Source organism: Lissotriton vulgaris, chromosome 1_1 (genome assembly GCF_964263255.1).
Source record: "Lissotriton vulgaris chromosome 1_1, aLisVul1.2, whole genome shotgun sequence".
In the NCBI taxonomy this organism is placed as follows: Eukaryota; Metazoa; Chordata; class Amphibia; order Caudata; family Salamandridae; genus Lissotriton; species Lissotriton vulgaris.
In genome coordinates, this window is record NC_141685.1 from 1,488,344,781 (window position 1) to 1,488,369,111 (window position 24,331).

At 48.0% G+C, this 24,331-nt stretch overlaps 1 protein-coding gene across 1 annotated transcript in view; it reads right to left on the reverse strand.

The window, feature by feature from the left end:
- The window catches only part of GSAP (gamma-secretase activating protein), a 764,805-nt gene that overhangs the window by 710,235 nt on the left and 30,239 nt on the right, over window positions 1-24,331 (reverse strand). Inside the window, exon 3 of the mRNA XM_086967359.1 lies at window positions 199-255. Coding sequence (XP_086823485.1) covers window positions 199-255 — 57 coding nt within the window. The remainder of the gene's footprint in view (window positions 1-198; window positions 256-24,331) is intronic.

A 24,331-nucleotide genomic window follows, 5' to 3' on the forward strand; every position in this document is an offset into this window, starting at 1 on the left:
ATTACTTCAAACAAGCAAAAGCTTTTTTAATATAATAAGCTGGGTGGCACACAGGTGGGCTACTCAGAGGTAGCAGGAGAGCTGCAGTAGCTCACTAGCTACTGGTTAGAGATCCCTGCACCCTTTGCCTTCTATCAATGATTATCATTTTGCTTCTAGTAGGTGCATACATATGCCTTCAGACTTTGCTGCGCTTACCATATTTTCTTTAGTTTGTGGATCATATAGCCCGATGTTGGTGTATCTTTGATAACCCTGTTAATGAAATAAAGGAACACAAAGATTAAACTGCCAGCTCATAGCATTTGCGCATTAAAGGTTTTTTCCAGGAGTTTTAAAATTACTTCAGCAAAGGTCATATAAAAAAATTTATCAAATAAACTCGGGCCCTTTTTCAGGATTCTGAAATTAAAAAAATTATATAAGTTGACAGCACAAAGTATAAGGAGTCTACAAATAGTTAACAATCAGAACTTGTTTTGACTGGCCCACTGGCCTCCTGTGAAAGTCTAGTACTAAATGCAAAACTCCCCTCCACTGAAATGTTGGATACATCTTTTACCTTTACTTTTGGTACTTACTCAAAAACTAAAAAGACAAAAATGCTAAACCATAAATGTTTGCTCAAAGCCTTTAATTAAACAAAGGAGTATTAAACCTACCCCATCTGAACTATACGAATAACTGGATATAAAAAGATAAACCCATTAGCTATGGAAGCCACCCCATTTGTGCAGCTGGACATATCACCTGCAACAAGAATGGATGACAACTGTGAGCGTATTAAATCAATGTAGTCTTTGCATAGTCTATGGTTTGGTTCATTCGTGACTCTGCTATATCGACCAAGTCACCTAAGTGAGGTACAATTTTTTTTTATCTGGAGAAGTATATGGATGCTGGATGGTCGGAATTTTGGGGATCCCCCATCGATTCCAGACCTTTACCTCACAGACAGGTCAAATAAATGTGGGATTTTACCAACGTTTAAAGACTGAAAGGCATTCTGTTGAATAAAATGTAGCAGGATCCACATAAGCCACACTACCGTGGATATGCCAGGATCTCGAAGTCTGAGAAATTATCCAGATTTGTGGAGGTCCTTTAGCATGGATAGTTCAGCCTTCAACTTAAGTGAATAGGAAATTGCAAGATCCCCCCACTCAGACAGCCCGTATGCCAAACCTATGTCCAAAAGAATACAAACTTCTTCTTGCTTGCCATGGGGATGAGGATGCTTTAGGGTTCTTAGGGGAAGGGGATGGGCACTTGGGGCACTTGGGATGAGAGTGTGGCATGATGCCAGAGCAGTTGGCCCCATCCCGTTTTTAAACAATATTCCTGCATCCAGTAGGCTTATCCCCACCCTGCCCCTTTCCAGGAGAGTGGAAGGGAAGACTGAGGCAAAATCCTACAATCTTAAATAACACATTTGTGGGTGTGGTGAGATTTGTGGAAATGGAGTGGGACATACAGAGGGAAAACACTTCCAATCTGTTGAGCTCATTAGATGGTGGGGGCAACATTTATCCTGGTGTCTAGTGGCCTTTCTGACCCCACAGGGGGCAGAAAGACGCTTAAGTAGGAGTGAGCACTTACCATGTCCGGGAAGTTTCTATTCCTCACTAGTGTGTAGTGGGGGGGGATCTCTGCTTGAGGGGGCGGGGAATACGGTAACGAAGGGATGTCTAGCAGACATTGAAATGCCCAAAGAAACACAGGAAATTATCACATTTGGTAGTGAGAGTACTTCCAACAAAATCTACCCGGGAACTTGCAAACGTCTTGCACACACATGACTGTCAGTAGGAATTGAAAAGCACTTTACGTCAAAACTGATCATATCATACAATGAAATGAAAAACAAATTACCATTTAACTTCCATAGTTGCAGATCACTACTATATCAAGGAAAAGTCAACAACGTGTTTAAAAAAAATAATAATAAAAAGTACATTTGATGTGTATTAAGAAAGAATATTAAAAACATTAAAGTGTCTTTAATTTTAAAGGGTGGATTTTACAGCAAACTGGGAAATTAGGACTTTTGCTTGCTGTAGCCCAAATGACAAACAGCTCCTGCAGTGGAAGGCACTGAGCAAGGATAAACAAGCATTTACAATGCAATGGTTTTGCCTTTGTTAAAGTTAGAGCTATTGGCATTGCTCTTGACATTATTTATGTGTTTTTTTTAAAACATAAATAAATGGCATTGTCATTTACAATGCCAATAGCTTAATCGCTCGCAAATGCATGACCTCTTGCATTTTACACCCACAGAGCCACACACGCAAAGCCACCCACACACACATAGAGTCACCCACACAATCTGCACTCTGAATCTGCACTCTGAATCTGCACTCTGAATCTGCACTCTGAATCTGCACTCTGAATCTGCACTACAGGCTTTGCCAATGCTTCTTTGGTGACACAACCCTAGTATAATGGACTAGCTGTAACCTTCATGCCATGCTTAGTCTACCTGTTGAAGAAGGGCACGAATACTCTTAGAAACCAATAATTTCATACTTAAAAGAGACCATTTCCTCATCTGTCATATAAAATTGTTATTGCGCATGTATTTTTGTGCAGTATAAAACAGTCTGTTCATTGCCAGCGCTTGTGGATGCGTGTGAGTTCCTTGAAAGCAGACCTGGAAATAAAACTCCTCCCAATAGCCCAAGGTCTAGTAAAATGTTACCAGCGCAAGTTGAATTCTGACTGCAACCAATTATCTTCACAGGGATTGTTATGCGTGAAAAATTGGGAGCCGCCCAATGTTTAGGGCATAATTCAGAGCTATGTGGTAATGTTCAAGTGCATGTTTTCCCACTTTAAAGCAACCAGTTAAACTCGATCCTGCCTTGTCCCACACTTTGAAGTGTGGGTTCCTAGAAATACTGGTGGCCAAGCTTTACTTGCACCCTGAATGCGCGTAACACTATTCCGCAGAGCCGAGCAGGTGTTAAGAGTTTATACGCTTGTAGAAATAATGCGCTTAGAAGCACCTGTGGAAAATGTAACATTGACTGAATGCTGATTCAGGCGCTCTCCGTCCTCGTACAGAAAATTGTTATTGCGCATGTATTTTTGTGCAGTATAAAACAGTCTGTTCATCGAGAGGGACGGGGGAGGGGGCGGGAGAGGACACGGACGGCGGGAGACACCGGAGCAGGAAGGCGGGTGCCGGCAATGCCGGCTGTTCATCGAGAGGGACAGGGGGAGGGGGGCGGGAGAGGACACGGACCGCGGGAGACACCGGAGCAGGAAGGCGGGTGCCGGCAATGCCGGAACAGATTCGGGGGCGTTCCCGGCTTTTGGCTGACGTCGCGTGACGTAGCCAAAAGCCAAAAATTCTCGGGAACGCCCCCGAATCTGGTCCGGCATTGACGGACAGGCCCGTCTTCCAATGGCTAGCCTCCATTTAAGGAGCTAGCCAATGAAAGACGGAGGCCGTTCCTGTCTCCCGTATACAACTCAAGAGGTTTTCGCCTGCGCGAAAAAGATGCGCAGAAGCGCATCTTTTCGCCAGGCAAAACCTAAAAAAAGGTGGGGGACACTGTCACCGGAAGTGACGTCACAACAGGAAATGACGTCACGAAAGGTGGCTGGCCCCATCGGGCTCATTGCCTCCCCTCGCTCACCCCTTAGATGCGATTGCATTTGAGAAGTCAGCGCGTGATCAGCGTGCTCGTGAGCTCCGATCTCGATCCAGAGAGGCTTAAGAGTGAAGCCCAGCTGTTTGTCAGGGGGGACGGCGTCCACCCAGTAAAATAAGTGGGGGGACGCCGTCCACCCGCGTGGTACCCTGACTCGAGCCCTGACAATAACTCTGTCAATCGGTGACAAGAGCATTTAGTTTTAAATACTGCATCAGCTGAGATACCGCCCTGCATCTTTGTCTCTGTAATGTACCTTTGTATTTCACTTCACTTGACCAGGAGATCTGAAGGTAAGAATTGAAAATGTAAAATAAAAGTTCTAGTTTGTGCATTGCTCATGCTGCTGGCGTTGAGCCTTCCAGGCGCTCTCGGTTCCACAAAAGGATACCTAGCAGGTGTAAATGAATGTAGAAGATGGCACTGCACACAGCTCTGCAGTGGTAAAACATGCACATGGGGAGGGTAGAGGGGTCGAGGAGTGGTTTGCCTTGAAAGTTTGTGAACACCCGCAAAACGTTGGTGTTTTTTAGCATTACGCAGGCGGGACTGTACTGTGAGTGCTATTCCACATTCCCAGAAATGTACTCACGGTTTCACCTGTGGATGCCTGGATATCTCCCAATGGGGTGGGTTTCCAGGTCTGATACTGGAAATGCTCAGTCACTTACATACATCTGAGCATGGGCGTATAGGTACCAATCCATATACATATATCTGAGCATAGGCGTATAGGTACCTATCCATATACATACATCTGAGCATAGGCGTATAGGTACCAATCCATATACATACATCTGAGCATAGGCGTATAGGTACCAATCCATATACATACAATCGGAGCATAGGCGTATAGGTATCTATCCATATACATACATCTGAGCATAGGCGTATAGGTACCAATCCATATACATACATCTGAGCATAGGCGTATAGGTACCAATCCATATACATACATCTGAGCATAGGCGTATAGGTTCCAATCCATATACATACATCTGAGCATAGGCGTATAGGTACCAATCCATATACATACATCTGTGCATAGGAGTATATGCACCAATATAAATATATGACCTTTTGAAGATGGCACTAGTCAAGAAATATAAAAGAATACAATGACAGTGAGATAGATTAATTTGCACAGGATCACATAACTGGGGAAACAGAGGAGCTGTGATTGGAACTCCAGCTTCTTATACATATAGACGACTATCTAACCTCTGGGTTCAGATACATTTGATTTTGAATACGCTGTGTGCATTGCAAGAATAAACAACTTAAAACCCCACGTTATGCCCCAGCAGTGCGCTTCATTCTGTGAGTAATAAGTGTAGTTATTACAGAGTAGTTCTAACCAGACGCATACAGCGCCCAGCATGCCTGGCATGTATAGCGCTGCTCTGTTTGTTTCATATTTACAATGTTTTACGTGCTTCCGGGGAAGCATCTCTTGACACTCTTTCGCTTGCGTCTCTGATGAAAAGCGGCTGCTTTGTATTCTGCATGTTTTCATAAACAACTGCACAAAACTCCCCGTAAAAAGACAAACTTGTCCCGGCTAATGAGCTGATGGTATCTGCGGAGAGCGCGCGCAGCTCTCAGCAGTCGGCAGAAAATTGTTTTATGTCAAGGACCGGATTCAGAACAAGTTTAGCGTCCATAGTCCGCACAAAACAACCCCCACCTATCACAAAAAACAGGAAAGATAAAACATATTATCAAAAGTCCAACCACAGAATATTGCTGTACAAGTGCACACACTTGCTGTGTCTATTACAATAACTGCACAGACCCCCTACAATGACAGGGGTGATTTGTTTAACACTCCCACCCACAGCCCTGTAGTAAACTGGTACATAATTCGAAATCGAACCCAAAATGTTTCACGAGAACCTATTTGAAAGCAGCTGTTTATTCCGTAAAGTGCGGGGCTCGTGTTGTTTCTGGGCACAGGCCTGTTTTGGCAGATAATGAAACTGGTGGAGAAGGAGGTCACGTGACAGCTCTGCTCACACAGTGTGGGCACGTGGGCATCAGAAGTCAGTCAGTCCCCTTGAAGGGAGGCCTGCACACTCCTCGGGGCAGATGCTTCCATGTTTGTTAGCACACACGGGGTTACACATAATTTCTTACTTTCTTTCAATATCTTCAATTTTTTGGTGACATGAGCTTCAAATTTTATTATACAACTTTGTAAAGAATTCACAGTTTTTAACCTATGGATATTTCATCATATTGTACAATGTTATTTTTGGTATAATTGTTTTATTGATGTCTTAATAAAATGTTTACTTTTAAACTGAAACAAAGGGTTCCAAGTCAGCCACCAAAGTCCTGTGGTCAGCGTGGATCGCCCTTGCTGTGCCAATTGCCAACCAGTAAATTGATTTTTCAGGAGCATAAAATACACGATGCATAGATTTCTCAGTCAAGCCAATGGAACCGGAAAGTACACAAATGTAGTGATGACAGTACCACGTGGTGTGACTGAGCTCCTGACAGTGGACGCCACCAGGCAAGCCCCTCCTGTGTGCAGTGCTACCTGCAGGGGGCGACACTCCTGCCGTGCCCTGGGGTGGCGGCATGTTTTCTGCAACAATCTGAATGTAGGATAGTCTCGCTCCTAAAACAACCGTTTCTTTCTTTAGACGATAGTAACTGTGACTTAAGCCGGTGAAAACTGTGCAAAACCGACCCTACTAAAGCATCATTTCATGGTCCAAGGGATGCCCCCGCCATGAAAAGGACGTCCCGCCGTGACCAGCGCCGGTTGATCGAAAAGATCACACTAAAAATAGAGGTAGTAAGAGCTTTGGGCGGTGTAGGCACTATACTGAACACAATACACAAGCCACAACGGTGCAGAAACACCGAATGTAAACAGCTGCGTGCGCCCCCCTACCTGCACATGCCGGCGCTATAATAATCACTCAAACTACGGGTCAATAACGCAAAGGGAGAATTCTTCGAAGTGGTCCGGGGCGGCGGAGCGTCGTCCAATCACGGGCGCCGGGCACTCTATCACAAGTAAACAATTGATTTTGTCCCTCCCCCCCCCTCTCCCTCTCCATCAGCCTTCCTCCCCGACGGAATGTGATGAGCAGCCCGCGATCAATAACGGAAGAAGCTGTTCATCGAGAGGGACGGGGGGAGGGGGGCGGGAGAGGACACAGACGGCGGGAGACACCGGAGCAGGAAGGCGGGTGCCGGCAATGCCGGCTGTTCATCGAGAGGGACGGGGGGAGGGGGGCGGGAGAGGACACGGACGGCGGGAGACACCGGAGCAGGAAGGCGGGTGCCGGCAATGCCGGAACAGATTCGGGGGCGTTCCCGGCTTTTGGCTGACGTCGCGTGACGTAGCCAGTAGCCAAAAATTCTCGGGAACGCCCCCGAATCTGGTCCGGCATTGACGGACAGGCCCGTCTTCCAATGGCTAGCCTCCATTTATGGAGCTAGCCAATAAAAGACGGAGGCCGTTCCTGTCTCCCGTATACAACTCAAGAGGTTTTCGCCTGCGCGAAAAAGATGCGCAGAAGCGCATCTTTTCGCCAGGCAAAACCTAAAAAGGGGACTCTGGCTAAAGGACTGCTGGTAAGAAGAGTATAGAATATTCAGAGGAGTAGAATAGTAGATGGAACAAATTAGGATTGTCAGATCAACGGGCACATGGGTTGCCAGAACCAAGGAATAACATGGCATTTTACGCCACTTAGGGATACTTGGAAATATGTGGTGGATGGGGTCACACAGAAGATAGTAGGTGTTAAGGGACTAGGATGTTAACAAAGGTTTCCCTATTTTTGGATGACACTGACAGTATTCTTTTGAGTGACTGAATGTTTTTGCAAGACATCCCTTCAGGTACAATCAACACCTTTGACCAAGGGGGCGCTAGAGGGCGCACGAGCTGAATGGCCGCACCTTAGTGAGGCTCCAGCAGCCTGGCATTTTCATCCTGCTGTAATCCTTTCAAATCTGCGCCCACCCGCCTGAAAAGCCCCTGGGAGAGGCGACAAGTACTGCTGCCCACTCTGTCCGAGTTTGGGGACCCTGCGACCTGCGGTTGCTGAGATAGAGCGAGCTGAAACAGCAGCGGTGGTGCGCCCTGGTTGAGACCTCGCTGGCGGCGGCTTCGGAATTCACGCGACGCCCCGGATCGCCACGTGGCGCGCAGGCCGCTCACTGGCGGTAGCGCCGGAACTAGCAGCGCCATCGGACACTAGCTGATATCGGAAGGCCGCCGGCACGACACACAGAGCGAAAATGGGCGGATACCCTGTGGCGACACTCGGGCTCCGACAGTACCGGACTCGGTGGCGAGGCACCGGCATGCCGCTGCCTCCTTGAGAGACTTGCAAGCCCGGGCCTACCCGTACTGCTCATCTACACGGCACACCCCGCGTACCATATTTCCTTCGGTGCCTCACCGCCGTGCCATCATGGGAAAGCCAGATAACCGGCAACCCAAGCTACAATTTGAGCCTGCGACACAGAAGAAAGTGACTAGGCAGACGGGGGATGTTGCCCAGCCTAGGAGCCCGGCAGCGGAGGTATCCCACACAGCCCCGGATATCGCCACGATGCTGCAGGAGATGCGACAGGGCTTTGCCACGGTGGTGGACAAGGTGGATAGGCTATCCGCCAGAATGGATGGCATCGTCCAAAAAATGGACATTCATGAGGAGCGCTTGACGGAGGTGGAGCGCCGAGTATCCGAAAATGATGATGCCACGGCGGCTCATGCTTCACGGCTTTCCCGCATGGACAATGTGCTTAGGGTGATAGCCGCCAAAAACGAGGAGTTGGAAGCGAGGAGTAGACGGAACAACATACGAGTCACGGGCATTCCGGAATCGACCAACACGGGGAGGATGGAGCTCTACATTGAAAAACTTCTCACAGCGACAGTTGGCGCGGAGGCCCTCTCGAAACAATTTATTGTGGAACGGGCCCATCGCTCGCTTGGGCCCCAACCCCAGCCTGGTTCCCCGCCGAGGCCCATCATTGCGAGCCTGCTCAACTATCGGGACCGAGATGCGGCGCTGCGGGCGGCCAGGGCGAACCAAAACCTTGCCTATGAGGGAGTGTCTTTCTCTATCTACCCTGATTTTACCCCGGTGGTCCAAGAGCAACGACGGAAATTCCTGGCTGTGAAGAGGAAACTGCGAGACCTGAATATTGATTATGCGCTTTTGTACCCGGCCAAGCTGCGAGTGACTCATCAGGGCACGCAACATTTCTTTCTGAACCCACAACAAGTTGAGGACTACATTAAAACTTTGCCTAAACGTGATCGACGGACTGCAAATGCGGAAGGCAGGCATGACTCTGGGTCGGAATGAATGACATTTGCATTGAGCTGCCCTGCCCTTCTCTGGTTCAGAGACGGCTGATGATTTGATGTGCGACAATTGCAGCTAGCTCCTGTGGGGCCCAGGTCGGGTGTGGATCTGCAGGTGGTAATGTATGCCAGGCCCCCACCCCCATACTCCCTCTCCCGCCTGGACAGAGACGTTAAGGGTGGACTTGAACGGAGTGGGAGGACTGGGGGTGGAAGAAAGTGCACCTCTGATGACCCCAAATGGGTGTACCCCAAAGACCTTGCATATTACTCTTTTGGTGTTCTACTGTTGTGGGTTTTCTAAGGGTGGGGGGTGGGAGTGGGATGCTGGCAAGTTGGGGATGCTTCAGTGGGAGGTGGGTGGGAGGCGTGGGACCCTGAATGCAGGTACTGCATCTGAGGCGGACTGGATTACGGATGCGGCACTGAGCGGTGGGGAACTACGGCCTGGGCTGTTCGCTGTGTTTGAAAATGTTGTCTACCTAGTCCTACTGTTGGGCTGTGATGGGGGGGGGGGGAGGAAAAGGGGTACTTTCTGGATGCCCTGTTTATGCTTGGTGCATGTTAGATGAGTTGTTTACTGGAGGATCGTATCTATGCCTAAGCGGATGGGGGACCTGGGCTCGTTCTGAGACGATAGTTTGGTTCTGTTTCTTAGCATGTGCACTAATACCTATGAGATCGCCTACCTGTTCCGCGGTGCGGTGGTTCATTGGCGTTCATGAGGGGGGTGGACCTGTTGGCCGAAGGGAACGGTTTGAGTGGTTGACACACAATGTACGTATTGAGGGACGCACGGATTGTCCTTTCAACTTGTGGGATGTCTTGCTTTTTCACCTATGTCATAGACTGCACTCATGGGAGACACATACCTGAATGTACTCACGTGGAACGTGAGAGGGTTGGGAGACCATAGAAAGAGGAGGAAAATCCTGGGGTATCTAGATCGACATAAAATCCACATTGCCTTTTTACAGGAAACACACTTCGCATCTAACCGATCACATGCGTTTGGCAGCAGGTGGGCCTCATACACTGCATTTTCTTCATACTCCTCTTATGCCCGAGGTACGGCGATTCTGGTTAAGAGGGCTACACCCTTTTATATGGCTGGCTCAAAAACGGATCCACAGGGGAGATATTGCTTGTTGTGGGGCAGGCTGGGGCGTATGACGGCGACCCTCGCCTGCTGTTATGGGCCTAACGTGGATGACCCGCATTACTTTGAAACTCTATGGGCCGCTATAGTGGAGACGGGTCGCAACACATCATATGGGGCGGAGATTTTAATGTGGCCATAAACCCGACTCTGGACCGATCACACCCGGCTCCGCATCACTACACAAAAGGGCGGGAGGTCCTGCGTGCCATTGTGGAAGGCAACCACCTCATAGACGCATGGCGCTCACATAGTGGGCCGAAGGGGGAGGGCACCCACTTCACTGCGCAGGCGAAATCTTGGGCTAGGCTTGACTATGTCTTTTTAACATCTCACCTCTATACCTCCCTGACACATGCGCGGCACCTCCCCAGGACATATTCTGATCATGCCCCGGTCCATGTTACCTTGAAAGGGACAGAATTAGGCCCCCCTGTCACGGCGTGGCGTATGCAGCCTTCGATGCTTCTGGATGTGGAGTTTCAGGAGGAGCTTAGAGAGGAATGTTTAGATTTTTTTAAACGAAATAAGGACTCTGTGCGAGATGTTGAGACCATATGGGATGCATTTAAAGTTACGCTACGAGGCTTCTGCATTGCAAAGGGCTCCGGGGTCCTCAAGGCTATACTGAATAGGATTAAGGCCCTGGAAACTAGGCTGGGGCGGGCGGAAGAGGCCCTCCTTGTAAATCCGGATGGCGACACGCTTGCTGAGATACGAGATATGATATCAGAATACTCAGATGAGGCTGCACTTGAGGCGAAGTTCAGGCACAAGTATTGGGTGGCACGAAGATATGGGGAGGGCGAGAGACCTGGGAAGGCCCTGGCTACTACAGTTAGGCTTATGCGCACGCCCACTGTCATTCTAGAATTAGAAACTGCTAAGGGGCTGCTGCTCAGAGATACCACGCAGATACTGAATGAATTTGTTCACCATTATAGTACACTGTACACCTCGGTAAGGGCGGAGAGACTTTCCCTAGACGACTACTTTGCTGATGTGTCGCTGGGGTGGTTGAGCGATTCTCAGAGGGCCTTCTTGAGTGCCCCGTTTGAGCTGGATGAGGTCAGGGAAGCCATCATGCACATGCAGTCAGGTAAAGCTACGGGGCTGGATGGCATCCCCATTGAATTTTACAAAACATATACAGACTTCATGGCTCCAGTCCTGCGGGAGGTGTACGAAGATGCATTGGAAGTGGGTCACCTCCCCGCATCCATGAGAACCGCGCTCATTATCTCCCTGCTTAAACCTGGGAAACCTGCTTCGCACTGCGATTCCTATAGGCCCCTCTCGCTGCTGACATGCGATGTGAAGATTCTTGCCAAGCTCATCGCCATGCGCATTAGTCTCCTGTTGCCAAACCTTATCCTTCCTGACCAAGCTGGCTTTGTCCCAGGCAGGGCGACATCACACAACCTTCGCACCTTCTTCTCAGTGTATGACTCGGTTCACGAGGATTTGCCCATGGCAGCCATCTTCCTAGACGCCACTAAAGCGTTTGACTCGCTGGAGTGGGATTATGTCTTTGGTGGGCTAGGACGCATGGGATTTCCGTTGATTTTCATCTCATGGATCAGGCTGTTGTATACGCGCCCTATGGCCAGGGTCCTCATTAATGGGCAGCTTTCCCCAGAATTCCCTGTATCTAGGGGGACTAGGCAGGGTTGCCCCCTATCCCCCCTTCTATTTGCCATAGCCACTGAACCCCTTGCTGCTAAACTGCGACAACACCATAGAGATAGTGCGCTGCGCTGCTTTCAGAGGCAGATCCTCATTTCCATGTATGCCGATGACATCACGCTATATGTTCGGCACCCGGGCGACAATCTGCATCCCATTCTTAGGGAATTTATTAGGTTTGGGGCCCTCTCAGGAGTACAGATTATTTGGACCAAGTCTTGTATTTTCCCCCTCACTGCTTCTACGCGCGCATTCCCACTTGACTATCCGCTTACATGGTGTGAAGGGGATTTCAAATACCTGGGTATACACATTGAGAAGGATAGGGAGGCGCTCCTGCGGGCCAACTATGGCACGGCAATGGATAAGATTAGTGGCAATGTCTCACGGTGGATAACTCTTCCCCTCTCTATGGCGGGGAGGGCCTCCCTTGTTAAGATGGTTGTGCTCCCTAAACTGCTGTATTTGTTCCTCAACATACCCTTCCATCCAGGTGCATACTTTTTTAAGCTGCTTCGCTCAGAAATGCTCAAATTGGTGTGGGGGGAAAAACGCCCAGGCTTCGGTGGGAGGTGCTGACCAGGCCTTATTCGCAGGGTGGGTTTGGAGTGCCTGATTTCGAACTATATTACCGGGCGGCCCAGGCACACTTTGCTTATTTCTGGGTGAGACAACCTAGGTACATGCCTCAGCTGGCGGCCGAACACTGGCTAGCACACCCCACGCCAATAGAGGGAGCGATTTACTCACTAGTGGAGGGCAGAGATAAGACCCCAAACACGGTGTCCAGTACAGTCACGGCTTGGTCGCGAATTAGCGAGATGCTGGATCTGCAGCTGATATACGCCCCCCTCCTGCCCCTGACATATCACCCACAACTGCCGCTACTACAGGAAACTGGCTTTCAGAAATTGTTGACGAAAATTCATGTACGCACGTGGGGGGATCTATATAGCAATGGCACATTCCGCACCAAAGATCACCTCTATGAGGGGATACATCCGACACCACTAGAGATCTTTTATTATATGAGACTGCGACATGGGCTGCAGGCGATTACGCCGGACTTCCCACACGAGCCTCCTGTACTACTCCCCTTGCAACACATACTCAAATTTGAGAACCCCAGCAAACTTGTGTCCACACTATATAAGTCGGTCCGCGTCAATGTGGAGTACACTGAGCTGCCTGCAAGGGAGAAGTGGAATAGGGAACTGACCGTGCCCCTTACTGATAGACAATGGTCGTTTTGCTTGCAGCAGACTGAACGCATTTCATCCAGCAGTAGGTACAGGGTCATTCATTACAAATTCATACATAGGTTATATTATACGCCGGCTCGCTTGCACAGATTCCGGCTGCGGGATAATGACGCCTGTGACAGGTGTGGGGCTCCTGGGGCCGATTTTCTACACCTTGCATGGGGCTGTGCACGAGTATATCACTACTGGGACCAGGTGTTTCAGGCGCTCTCCAAAATGATAAACACGACGGTGGAGCCCTCCCCAATATTAGCTCTGTTAGGTTATGTCGAACCTCTTCAGGTGGCCCACCGCAAGTATGTGGCGATGGCTCTGTTGTTGGCCAAGCGAAGAGTGGCTTGTATGTGGGGGAGGGGAAGGGCGCCCAAATTTAAGGAGTGGATGAGGGGCCTGGTATATTGCCAGGAACAACTGAATACATATGCCGAACTGCTGCCGCCCTCCTCAAGGCCCACGGATATATGGGCCCCATTACAATGCTATTTGATAACAGACTCTCCGCTTGTTGATGATGTGTGAGATGGCGTTGCTGTACCGATGTTTTGTTGGGACTGACCGGGGGGGGGGGGGGATGTGGAGATGTCACGGAGGCCTGAGGTGATTCCTGTGACCCGATAGTGCACTTTACTCCTTATATTCTTTGTCATTGCTACACCTCCCTTGCTGTCCCCATCCTACTGTGAATTGTGTCTGTCCACCAGCCGCTCGGCTGCCGTAAAGAACTCACCCCTCTGCGAATGGTTTCTTGCACATGCTTAGGTTTTTTTCTGTTTGTTCTTCAACAAAATGTCAAAAGTAAGACGAATTGATTTGCTTTTAATATCTATGTACTGTTAATGAATTGATGCGCCGTTCCTACAGCACTGCTTACAAGGCCTCTTGATTGTCTCTTCTTATTTCTTTGTTGATTTGCACTATACAGCCGGCCTCCGGGTTGTGGCAGAGCGCTGTGTACACTTGACAGTACTTAATAAACGTCTTGCACCAAAAAAAAAAAACAAAAAAAAAAAACACACCTTTGACCAAGTACGAGCTACCACTATTTTATATGTTGTATTCTACAAGGAAGAAGAAAGCACCATGCACTTTGCTACGCCAAATTAACCTACTCTTTTGGGAAAGAGAACTTCCTAGAGTAGACTAACTTAAACCGCTTCATACTGCATTTCTGCCATTCTAAGTAAATATATAAAAAATGTAAATATATTCCTAGCACGTGAAACAATAGTTGTGGTCCAATTCACTGCCAACTAAGAGGGGCTCACACCATCCTAAAATGTATTAGGCCAAATAGATGTTTCCACCAGTTGCTCTTAACAGCATTCCTCGTAGAAATATACTACTGCTCTCCTTTAAGCCGCAATATTTCACTAACGGTTTTCCACCTGTCTGTATAATTAGCAAAACACAGAAGCCACCAAAGAAGGAGAGTCTAGAGTTGGTCTTGTATACTATAAGAAATATCTGTCTAGTGTTTAGAAAAAGACACAATGCTCTCACCAGATTTTGCAAAGGTACCAGACAGGTACCAATAACAGAAGATCCACTCTTCACAATACTCAATAGGAGTGATCAGCCTTGAAATTGAAAAGGCAACTGTTAAATCTTACATCTTAGAAGCAGAAGGATAACATCATTTAGAAATAAACCTGGGGTATTTAATGGTGTTGAATCGGATAAAGGTCAACATAGGGGTGCTAAAAGAGAAGTGTACAAAACAAACAGGGTCTTAGAGAATGCAGTGTTTGAGAGGTGTCTGTAATGTCATGAACACCACTTCCAAAGAGAGAAGAAAAGAGTTTTCTTAGCCCCTAAAACCCCTGCACGATGAGGTGTTTGGGGAAAATAGGATCATCCTTTGCGAGCAGCAATAATAAAAAATTTGCCAGACACTCTGCTGACCTTAATATGCGTTTCCTTCCTAAGAATCAAGAAATATTCAAGAACAAACATAGAAGGACCAAGCCCAGATAGGAAGGAATAAGTTCAAACTTTGGCAATCCTGCCACTACAATGTTAGCAGCCTTTGTATTTCTGTTAAATTCTCCCTCGGGCAGTTCCACAGTTTATTTGCTGCAGTATCAATGGCAATTATTTGATGAATGTTAAAGGGATCATCAAGTTGGTGTATTTATGAGACCATGTATATGGTAAGTGAAAATTGTATTGTCAGTACAAAAAATCTGGAGCAGAATGTAAATTTCACTAAAAATATTTTTATTAAAATGAAACATAGTAGGAAGGGCTAGTTGGGACACGAAACGGCCACAATGTACAAAGCACTCATCTGGGCCCCCCGTTCACTCACCTGCCTGCCCACTCTAGGGAGCAGAAGAGGCACCACAGCCACTGATCCATTGTGGGACGTCAACGTAGACAGGAATTCTCAACGGATTGGGCTATAACAGCAAGGTGTTGGGTTGACAAGTTAGTTTACCACTGGACATGGATGTTCTCCATTAGGATTTAGCCACAACACGGAGGCATTTTAGAGCACATTAGGCCAGAACTCTGGGTTATAACTGCATTGGATTCAAGACAATTGAGCAAGAATTTTATCCAAAGAGAATGTTTTAAGGATGCTGTAGCGAACAGCACAATATTGCAGCACCTTGTATCTGCCATAAAATTCAAACTAGTACATAACTGTAACACAATGTTTCCGTGTGATGGGACAGTGTGCGGGGAGATGGGAATTCTCCTATAAGGAATGACAGAAAAATGGAGCCAAAAATTGTATTTTAAAGCACTCTAAATTTTAAACCCCTGATCGTGGATAGGATTTGTAGAACTTTACAATGGACATTTGGGGGCGGAGGGGTTCTCCCCAATATCAGAACTGTGATATTGTCCTTTATTTGTGCCATGGGTGTTCAGTGAACACTGACTGAACATTAAGGTGGTAGACTTCAGTCGTGGACCAGGCTAACGCTAATATCAGAATACTAAACTGTGACTATATGAGAAATAGTCACCACTAAGAGTAGGAGGCTAACACTTGTATGTGTGGTACTTGTTGAAATCAATTCCAGACATAATGTCCGAGCATATGAGGTGTTTTATGAAGCAATAGCACACTACTACTTCAAGTCATGCGACAACATGGTTTTATTTTGTGTTACCCACTTTTTAACAGGGAATTGTGGTTGAGTAGAGTCTTGCAACCTCTTACAGTTCCTGTGAAGCACAGCTCCGGTTCTCCTGGTTAGTTAATTACACAGTGTATTGCTTATATGGGTGTGAGCCGAATAGCCAGTGGTATTTAGGGAAATCCTCAGAGAAGATTAACTCTCCTTTTGTTATTGTTGTGTCTACAGCATATCATTCCATAAGTGGCATCTGAGAACATATATTCTGATCATCTCGCTTTTTTCAGGAGATTGTGTGTGTTCGTGGTGTGCACTGCTGTAATGTTATTTTCCTTTACAGGTAATTAGTACATAAATATTCATTACAGAAAGAGAGAGAATAGTAAGGTCGAGACTGTATTCTTATGGCATTTCTGTTTGTGTCTATAGGTCTCCTTTTTCGCAGTCCCCACCCTTTCCTTACCTCGCTTGAGCGTTTACCGTTCTGTGCTTTTATAGCAAGCAGACTTGAGGTTATCAAGAGGTGGACCATAATTGATCATAGTTCGGACCCCGAAGAGAGAGTGAATCCGACACCCAAGGAATGAGAAAACATATGTTGGGAAATTGATAATTTGTTCAAGCATTCTGGGATAATAACAAGTTACTACAGGATAAGAATTAAAAGCCATTTTACAAAATGATTTTAGGGCTCTCACCCAAGGATGTTTTTATGATGGATATGGCATGTGGTGCTTAGGGCTAGTTACATAATTCAAACCTGCACGGGGATTACTGGTGCAATTTAAAGCTTATTGGGTCAAGTGCATAGGTTAAAATAGAAAAGGAGGAAAAGGCACATGTGCAAATAATTCTGTGGTTTCTTTTCCAAAAATGTATAAGAACAGTTTAGGCAAATTACCTATTTTAAAGGAGTTAATGCAACAGTAGGTTTTAAAGGTGTGAATGTCAAGGTATGGGTCATCCTTCTGGCATATCTGGTGAACATTATTATATTGGTGAAGCAAAACTGGCCAAAATAAATTGCATGGTCAAAACAGCAATTCGTTTTTGTGATACATCCCCTTTTGAAACCTAATCAAAACTAATATTTCTTATACAGCGCAATACATGCGGTGTCAGTATTTTAGTATGAGCTCTAAGAACACAGCATACTAATGTAGACTGTGTACCAATGTTGCTCCTTAAAGAGAACATAAAATGTGATCTGATTCTAAACAGTGTGTGGGGTTGTGGGGAAAAAGCGCTATTGCTCAGTGGCGGAATTGTAGATCGTGTAAAATGTAACTTGGGCTCATTATTGGCACCTGCTACATCACTGAACTCTTCCGCGCTGCAAGATCGGGTAAGGCATGAATTGAGCCAGTTGGCCGCCAGCAGATTTGATGCAACACCATAGACACTTTTGACTAAATTCCTAAAGACTTAAAGTAGGAACTCTAGAGTACGTTTTAATAGTTTGCATTCCCCGATGCGGCCACCAATGAATGGAGAATAACTGTAAACACATTACACGGAGGGTGACACAAGGATTTGCCTGACAACTACTAGAGCCCCGATTTCAAGGGGGACTGTGTTGTTGCTTCTGATTGCCATACTTCATTGCGTGTGTAGACTTAGAAATAAAATACTACATTTCTTATAACTGCAAGTATTTAGCTAGACATTGATTTATTGTTTGTAATGTCTGCAGTCTGAGTTGTGTTCACTGTCCTGTATCTACGTACTGACCCGCCCCCACACAATGAAGCCTTGACTGCTCAACCAAAGCTACTACTGACAGTCAAGTGCAGAAGGGGTACTTGGCTCAGAGGAGTAGGATTCATAGAGGAGCGGGATCCATAGTAGGTCAGGATCCATAGTAGTTGGGGCCCTGGGATGTCAGAAAGAAAAGACCTCAAACACCACGGATGGGCCCCGACGCATACATTTAAAGTACACAAAACTGTTGTTGGACAGGCCCCATGAAGGGCCGCTCTCCCCCGGCCCAACCAGGCCCGAGTCCGGGCCCGCAAGTACCACACACCACCGTTGCACGTCCTCTGTCCCCTCAGGGACCCCTGCCCTCGAGCATGTCAACCTCGTGGGTCCGATCCACTGCCGGCCCTCGCGCCCATCCTGGGGCGCCATCTTGGACACTCCACCACGAGGCCGCCTGGCCCCCGATCGACCTCAACCCTGGGCCTGGCCAGGCCTCAGACATCCCGGCACCACCATCCACCCAGGAGGTGAGCGGGCTACTTGGCAAGTCAATGGGAGAAGGAGGTGTCGATGGCTCTCCCCCGCCAAGTGCCGCTCGCCCATCGCCTCCCCGGGCGCCGGCTCCACCCCCCTGCTGGGTGTCTGGACTCACTCATCCCGGACCTCCCGACCTCCAAGTGCGAGAGTCCGGACATCAAAGCACACCAGCCCTATAACTGGGGCAGCTCCAGAGCAGGAAGGCAGTTGTATCTTGGAGTCGAGAGACGTAAAGAGGAACTCATCCTTGACGGACTACAGGCGCTGCCGTAGCTCTGTCTTGTGCACCATCGTCCTGCCTGTTGGCGCTGCCACAGCCTTCGCAACCTTCATATCCTTCATCGTCGTCGGGACCTGCTGGCGTGGCCGCGGACCGTTGTAACCGTCATCTTCACCGGGACCTGCAGGCTCCGCCGCGGACCGTCGTTTTTCCTTCGTCCATCTCGGGACCTGCTGGCTCCGCCGCGGCCCGATCATCTAGAACGCCGAGCTCGAGGATTGAGAGCTATTTTCCACTCATTGGTAACAAAGACTGTCCCGCTACCCCTTTCCTAAGCCAGAGACTAGAACCGAGGGGACCCCTGAGTCCAGACCTCCTTGTATCACATCATCGTAACCTAAGAATTGCATATAAAGTCTCGTTAACCTTCAACCTTGTGTGGTGTCCGTCTGTGGGGGGGAAGTTACTTGTCTGTACAGTCGTTGGAGACGGCTCTCCCTGGAGACCTCTCCCCGTAGTCTCGGCCGACCCTCCCGGTCCGTCTAACAACTGTCTTCTATATGATAGCTTGTTCATAACTTTGCGCTCTGCCCACTGGTGATGCATTCCCATATTGCTACTTGCTGAAGCACGATACACACGAAGCAGGTAACTTCAAATGTTGCCTTTATTAGTGGTAAAACAGCCCTGGGGAGAGTGGTTAATTAATATTCTACTCCTGCTGCTGTCCGATGCCTCACTCCGTCAGCCGATCGCCAAACCATTATAACTGACGGAGTGAGCCACACACAGAGCAGGCAGGGAACTGTGTCGCATGAGCAGCTCGAGGAAAGGAGAAATCACCCGGCAGCCATGCGCCACAACACAGCTCCCTTTTTTAATAAAACAACAAATAATGTATACATAGGAATTCTTCAGAACACAAACTCTGTTAAATGATAAGAATTCAATATTTCCTGGACTGCCACCAAAGGGTTCAACTTGCTGGATATAGCTAATCTAATGGTGTTACCAATGAGTCTATTGGCCCTTTCCACAAAGCCATTACCTTGAGGATGATATTGACTGGTGTGTTTGAGCTCAATGCCTTTTTATTTAATAAATGTAATAATAGCATCAGATGTAAATTCTATGTCAGGACGGGAGGCTACAGATTATGCTATGCTTTCCTTGCTTTATTTCGAACAACAGCCATTTTAAAACTTCAACCATAGACCACATTTCCCAAACAACCTCGGGAACATGTTGGTCAAAAAAAGAAATAAACAAGGGACCACCAGTCTCCAAGTCCATTAACCAATCACAGCGTCATGAGCCCAATATAGCCTCTCTATCCGTCACTGGATCTGGTTCCCGCTAAACGCCCTAGGATGGACTGAGTGAACCAAGACGCTTTTGAGCACTTACGGGAGGCATTTCTGGCTCATACCCTGCCCGTGGTCGCTCCAGTTCTTGGAACACCTTCCCCAGCCACCACGGCCCGGTTAGTCCGTCCCTGTGGGATGACGACCAAGCTGATACTGACGAGGAGCCAGAAACCTCTAGACCATGGCGACCAGCGTCGCGGGCAGGACCCTCAGATTCTCAGGGGGCTTCAGATGTGTTGGATCCAGAACTCCTTATGCACCCTAAATCTTCGGAATGGACCCCCTTTGCAAAGGTGGTGAGCTACACGGCGGGCAGGACCAGGACTCTCATTGGGAAGGACGCCCGCAACCGACTCCGCTCGAAGTGTCCCCATCCCTCTTTGGATGGCAAAGTTGCACAAACCCCCGAACTAGACCCAAGGATGGCAAACTTTTTAGCCAAGTTCATAAAAGATCCAAAGAAAGGAATAGATCGGTCGTGGCGGGCGTGCCAGGACATGTTGTTGGACACTCTGGGGCCCCTAATAATGATTCTGGATATGGCAGAAGATGCCAAGTCTACTAGTGCCCTCATCTCCCCAGAGGCCGTCTCCAGATGGACTCAGTGAGCCGTGGTGTTTCTCGGCAACTGGAACTGTGCGCTCTCTACAGAGCAGTGAAGATCCTGTTTGATAAAGGTCGACCCTAAACTTGGAGACTTAGCCAACACTGAAGCAAGAGTGGTGACACAGGGCGACCTGTTTTGGGAGCCCTTTATTAAGGAGCTGAGCAAGTTTGTCAACACCTTTACGTCACTGGACAAAGCCTAGACTTCTATAAAGAAGGTTTTTTCTCACCAGGTTTTCCGATGGGCCAGTCGAGGCAGGGGCCGCTCGACCGGCCAAGCCCTCAATATTCCCAGGGGACAAGGCTACAGGCAAGGGCAGTGGCAGAACCAGCAACGGTACAATCATTTCTACCCTTCCCGAAGAGGCTATGGATTCAGAGGAGAGGACAACTCCGCCACCACCGGTAAGTGTAACGCCGGAGTCCTTACTATGTGCGGGTAGCCGTCTGGCCGGATTTGTGAGTCAGTGAGAGAAAGTAATTTGCGATGCTTTGGTGTTACAATCTATTCATTGTTTTCAGATAGAGTTTTGTGGCGAGGCCACGTAATTGGTTCCTCCACGACCTATCCAGTTTTCCCACCAAGAAACAACCTTGATAGACACGGAAGTGTCTGCCTTGTTAGACAAAGAGGCCATTTGCCACACTGTGTTGCACCCATAATGGGTTCCTAAGCAATGTGTTCTTGGTGGACAAGCCGGATGGGGGCCAGCGCCCAGTTTTGAACCTCCGGGAGTTCGAGTGGTTAGTCTACCGCCACTTCAAAATGGAGGGCATCCATCTCCTCCGAGATGTATTGCGTCCCGCGGATTGGATGGTCCGCCTCGATTTAAAAGATGCCTAGCTGGCCATTTCTATTTTTCCTCCACACAGGAAGTTTCTTCAGTTTCTCTCGAGAGATTAGGTGTTCCAGTTTACGTCTCTCCCTTTCGGGCTCTCCTCCTCACCGTGGTGTTTCACGAAGGTTCTCCGACTGGTCGTGGAGTACCACCGAGCAAGAGGAACCTGTCTAGTTGTGTACCTAGACGATATGCTGTTGTTGACCCAGGAACCACGGTTGCTCCGGGATCAGCTGCAGCAGGCGATCTCTCTCTTATAAGGTCTCGGGTTTGTCATAAACATAAAGACATCTTTGTTGATTCCAGCCCAAAATGTCACGTTTCTTGGGCTTGTAATGATCAACGCTCTCTGGCCAAGCAGACAATTCCCCTCCAGCAAATCGCCCGCATTGTGGGCCTTTTGTCTGCATCCATCCAAGCGATTTTCCCGGGCCCACTCCATCACAGGGCCTTACAAAGCCTCAAAGCACATCACCTGAGGAAGGGCTCCCCATGCTCCCATCCAGTTTCCCTGTCGGACGAGGCATGGGAAGAAATTCGTTGCTGGCTCTACCACACGGAAGCCTGGAATGGGAGGGCAATTTTTGGGTCAGCACCGGATTTTGTCATCAAGTCCGATGCCAGCAGGTCCGGTAGGAGCGCCAGATGTGGGAACTTCTCCACAGGAGGCTCTTGGTCTCAGCAAGAGCAAGCACTACATATCAATTGCCTGGAGCTTCTTGCCGGCTCTTTCGCGGTGAAGTGTTGGACCAAGGAGAGAGAGCAGTTGTGTGTCCTGTTGAAGATGGACAATATATCGGCGGTCAGATATATCAATCATCTCGGAGGCACCCGATCAAAGGTGCTGTCGGATCTGCCGACGAATATTTGGCAATTTTGCCTGGACCATCACATTTCACTGCAAGCGGAATACCTCCCCGGTCAGGAGAATCAGGCAGCGGACTGGCAGTTGCGTCACTTCAGGGATTCAAGTCTCTGGATGCTACATCCGGACGTTTTTTCTCTAGTACAGGAGCATTGGGGTCCTTTTTCAGTAGATCTTTTCGCATCCAGACTGGACCACCAAGTTCCTCGGTTTTTCAGTTGGCGTCCAGACCCGTTGGCCATAGCCACAGATGCGTTCCTGCAGGACTGGATACAGGAACAACCCTATGCTTTTCCACCATTCGGGTCTCGGCCCAAGTCAGGAAACAGAAAGCGAACGGGGTTCTCATCACGCCAATTTGGAGTATGGTTTCCCGTTCTTCTAGAACTTTCTTGGGATTTTCCAATCCGACTCCCCCACTTTCCAATACTCCTTCTCAACCCAGATCTAATCCCTCATCAGATGGTGCTCAGCGGAGCCCTACAGCTCATGGCGTGGAGAATTACAGGGGTAGATGGTCGCTCCCTGGCCTTTCGGACTACGCTGAGGGCCTCTTGTCCAAGGACTGGGCAGATAGCACATCCAAACTATATAAATCGGCTTGGAGATGTTGGTGTCGTTGGTGTGTGAGACGGGGTTGTGATCCTGTGGGCGCGGATTTAGTTCACATACTGAACTTTCTAGCGAGCTTGGGGTGGCAAGGTTTGGCCTACCGGTCGGTGAACACCTTTCGGTCCAGGATTTCGGCGGGGCATGTGCCGATTCAAGGCAATCGGGTGGGGGGGGGGGGGGGGGGGCACGAACACCCCTTTGGGGGGTCGCCTCTTGCGGGGCTCCACCTGTCTCACCCCCCCGGAATCTCCCTATTCCTAGCTTTTGGATGTGAATAGAGTGCTCAATTTGTTTTTGTCATGGCAGCATAATGAATATTTGTCAAGGAAGGAATTATCGGCGAAATTTGCCATACTTCTTGGTTTAGTCTCTTGTAGCAATAGCAAAAAGGAGTCAAGAGGGATATGGAACGGTATAGGGGATCGCCCTCCACTCTAACCAGTCAATCAACAACAAGATCCCTGTACCTGGGGCGCTAATAACTTAGCAAAGACATGAGTACACATTACTCGAATTGCGTTCATTTTTTTGCATAACGAGCTAGACCCCTGCTATCTATCGCAGTGTGGTATTGCTCCTCTAATGTCTAGTAGTCCCCACTCATTCTATGGTTCCAAAAAAATTAAATACTGTGGTCTCAATTCAAAAAATGTCCAGCGTGATGTCCCATAGATGTCTGCTGTATAAACTAACAGTGCATCTATCCACACTTCACCATATGTGTCCACACCTTAAGAAGAAAAAATGTGTGGTGGAGAGGAAGACACCTCACGGGCGAACACCCTCGGGGATGTTGGCAGATGTTACCAACTCAATGCCCCTTTCTCATCATCGGTTGTCTTCCAATCCGAACAGAAAACAGAAAAAATTACAACACACAAAAAGAAATGCGTGTAGAGGTGCAACATAAAGAGTCCAACAACATTAACTCATAACAGACAGAGTGACATAAAATCAACAGCCACACCCACTCAATTACTTTATTCTTCGTATTAGTGTGAGCTGAAGAATTAAAAATAAGGTTGGTAGCTTAATATCGCCTACCAGTACCTGATACCGACATGTTTCACTGCCCTGTAAATTTCGGCAGATTCATCAGGGTATAGAACACTCGGTCAATGCACCAATCTGTTGAACATCCGTTTTGGACACTATTGAATTGAGACACAAATAAAAACCAGAGACATGCCATATAGTCAAAATAGGTTCGTAGGTTTCCACATCAGTGTAATGGTGTATAGGCATATATTTAATTCTCATAATAGTTACCCCTAGTCAGCATGTGTAACTCATACCGGCTGACTGAATCACGATTTGACTCGATTAAAAACGATTGAGGTAGCAATCTAAAGAGGGTACAAAAGGAGGAAGGCGGATGAGCCCCA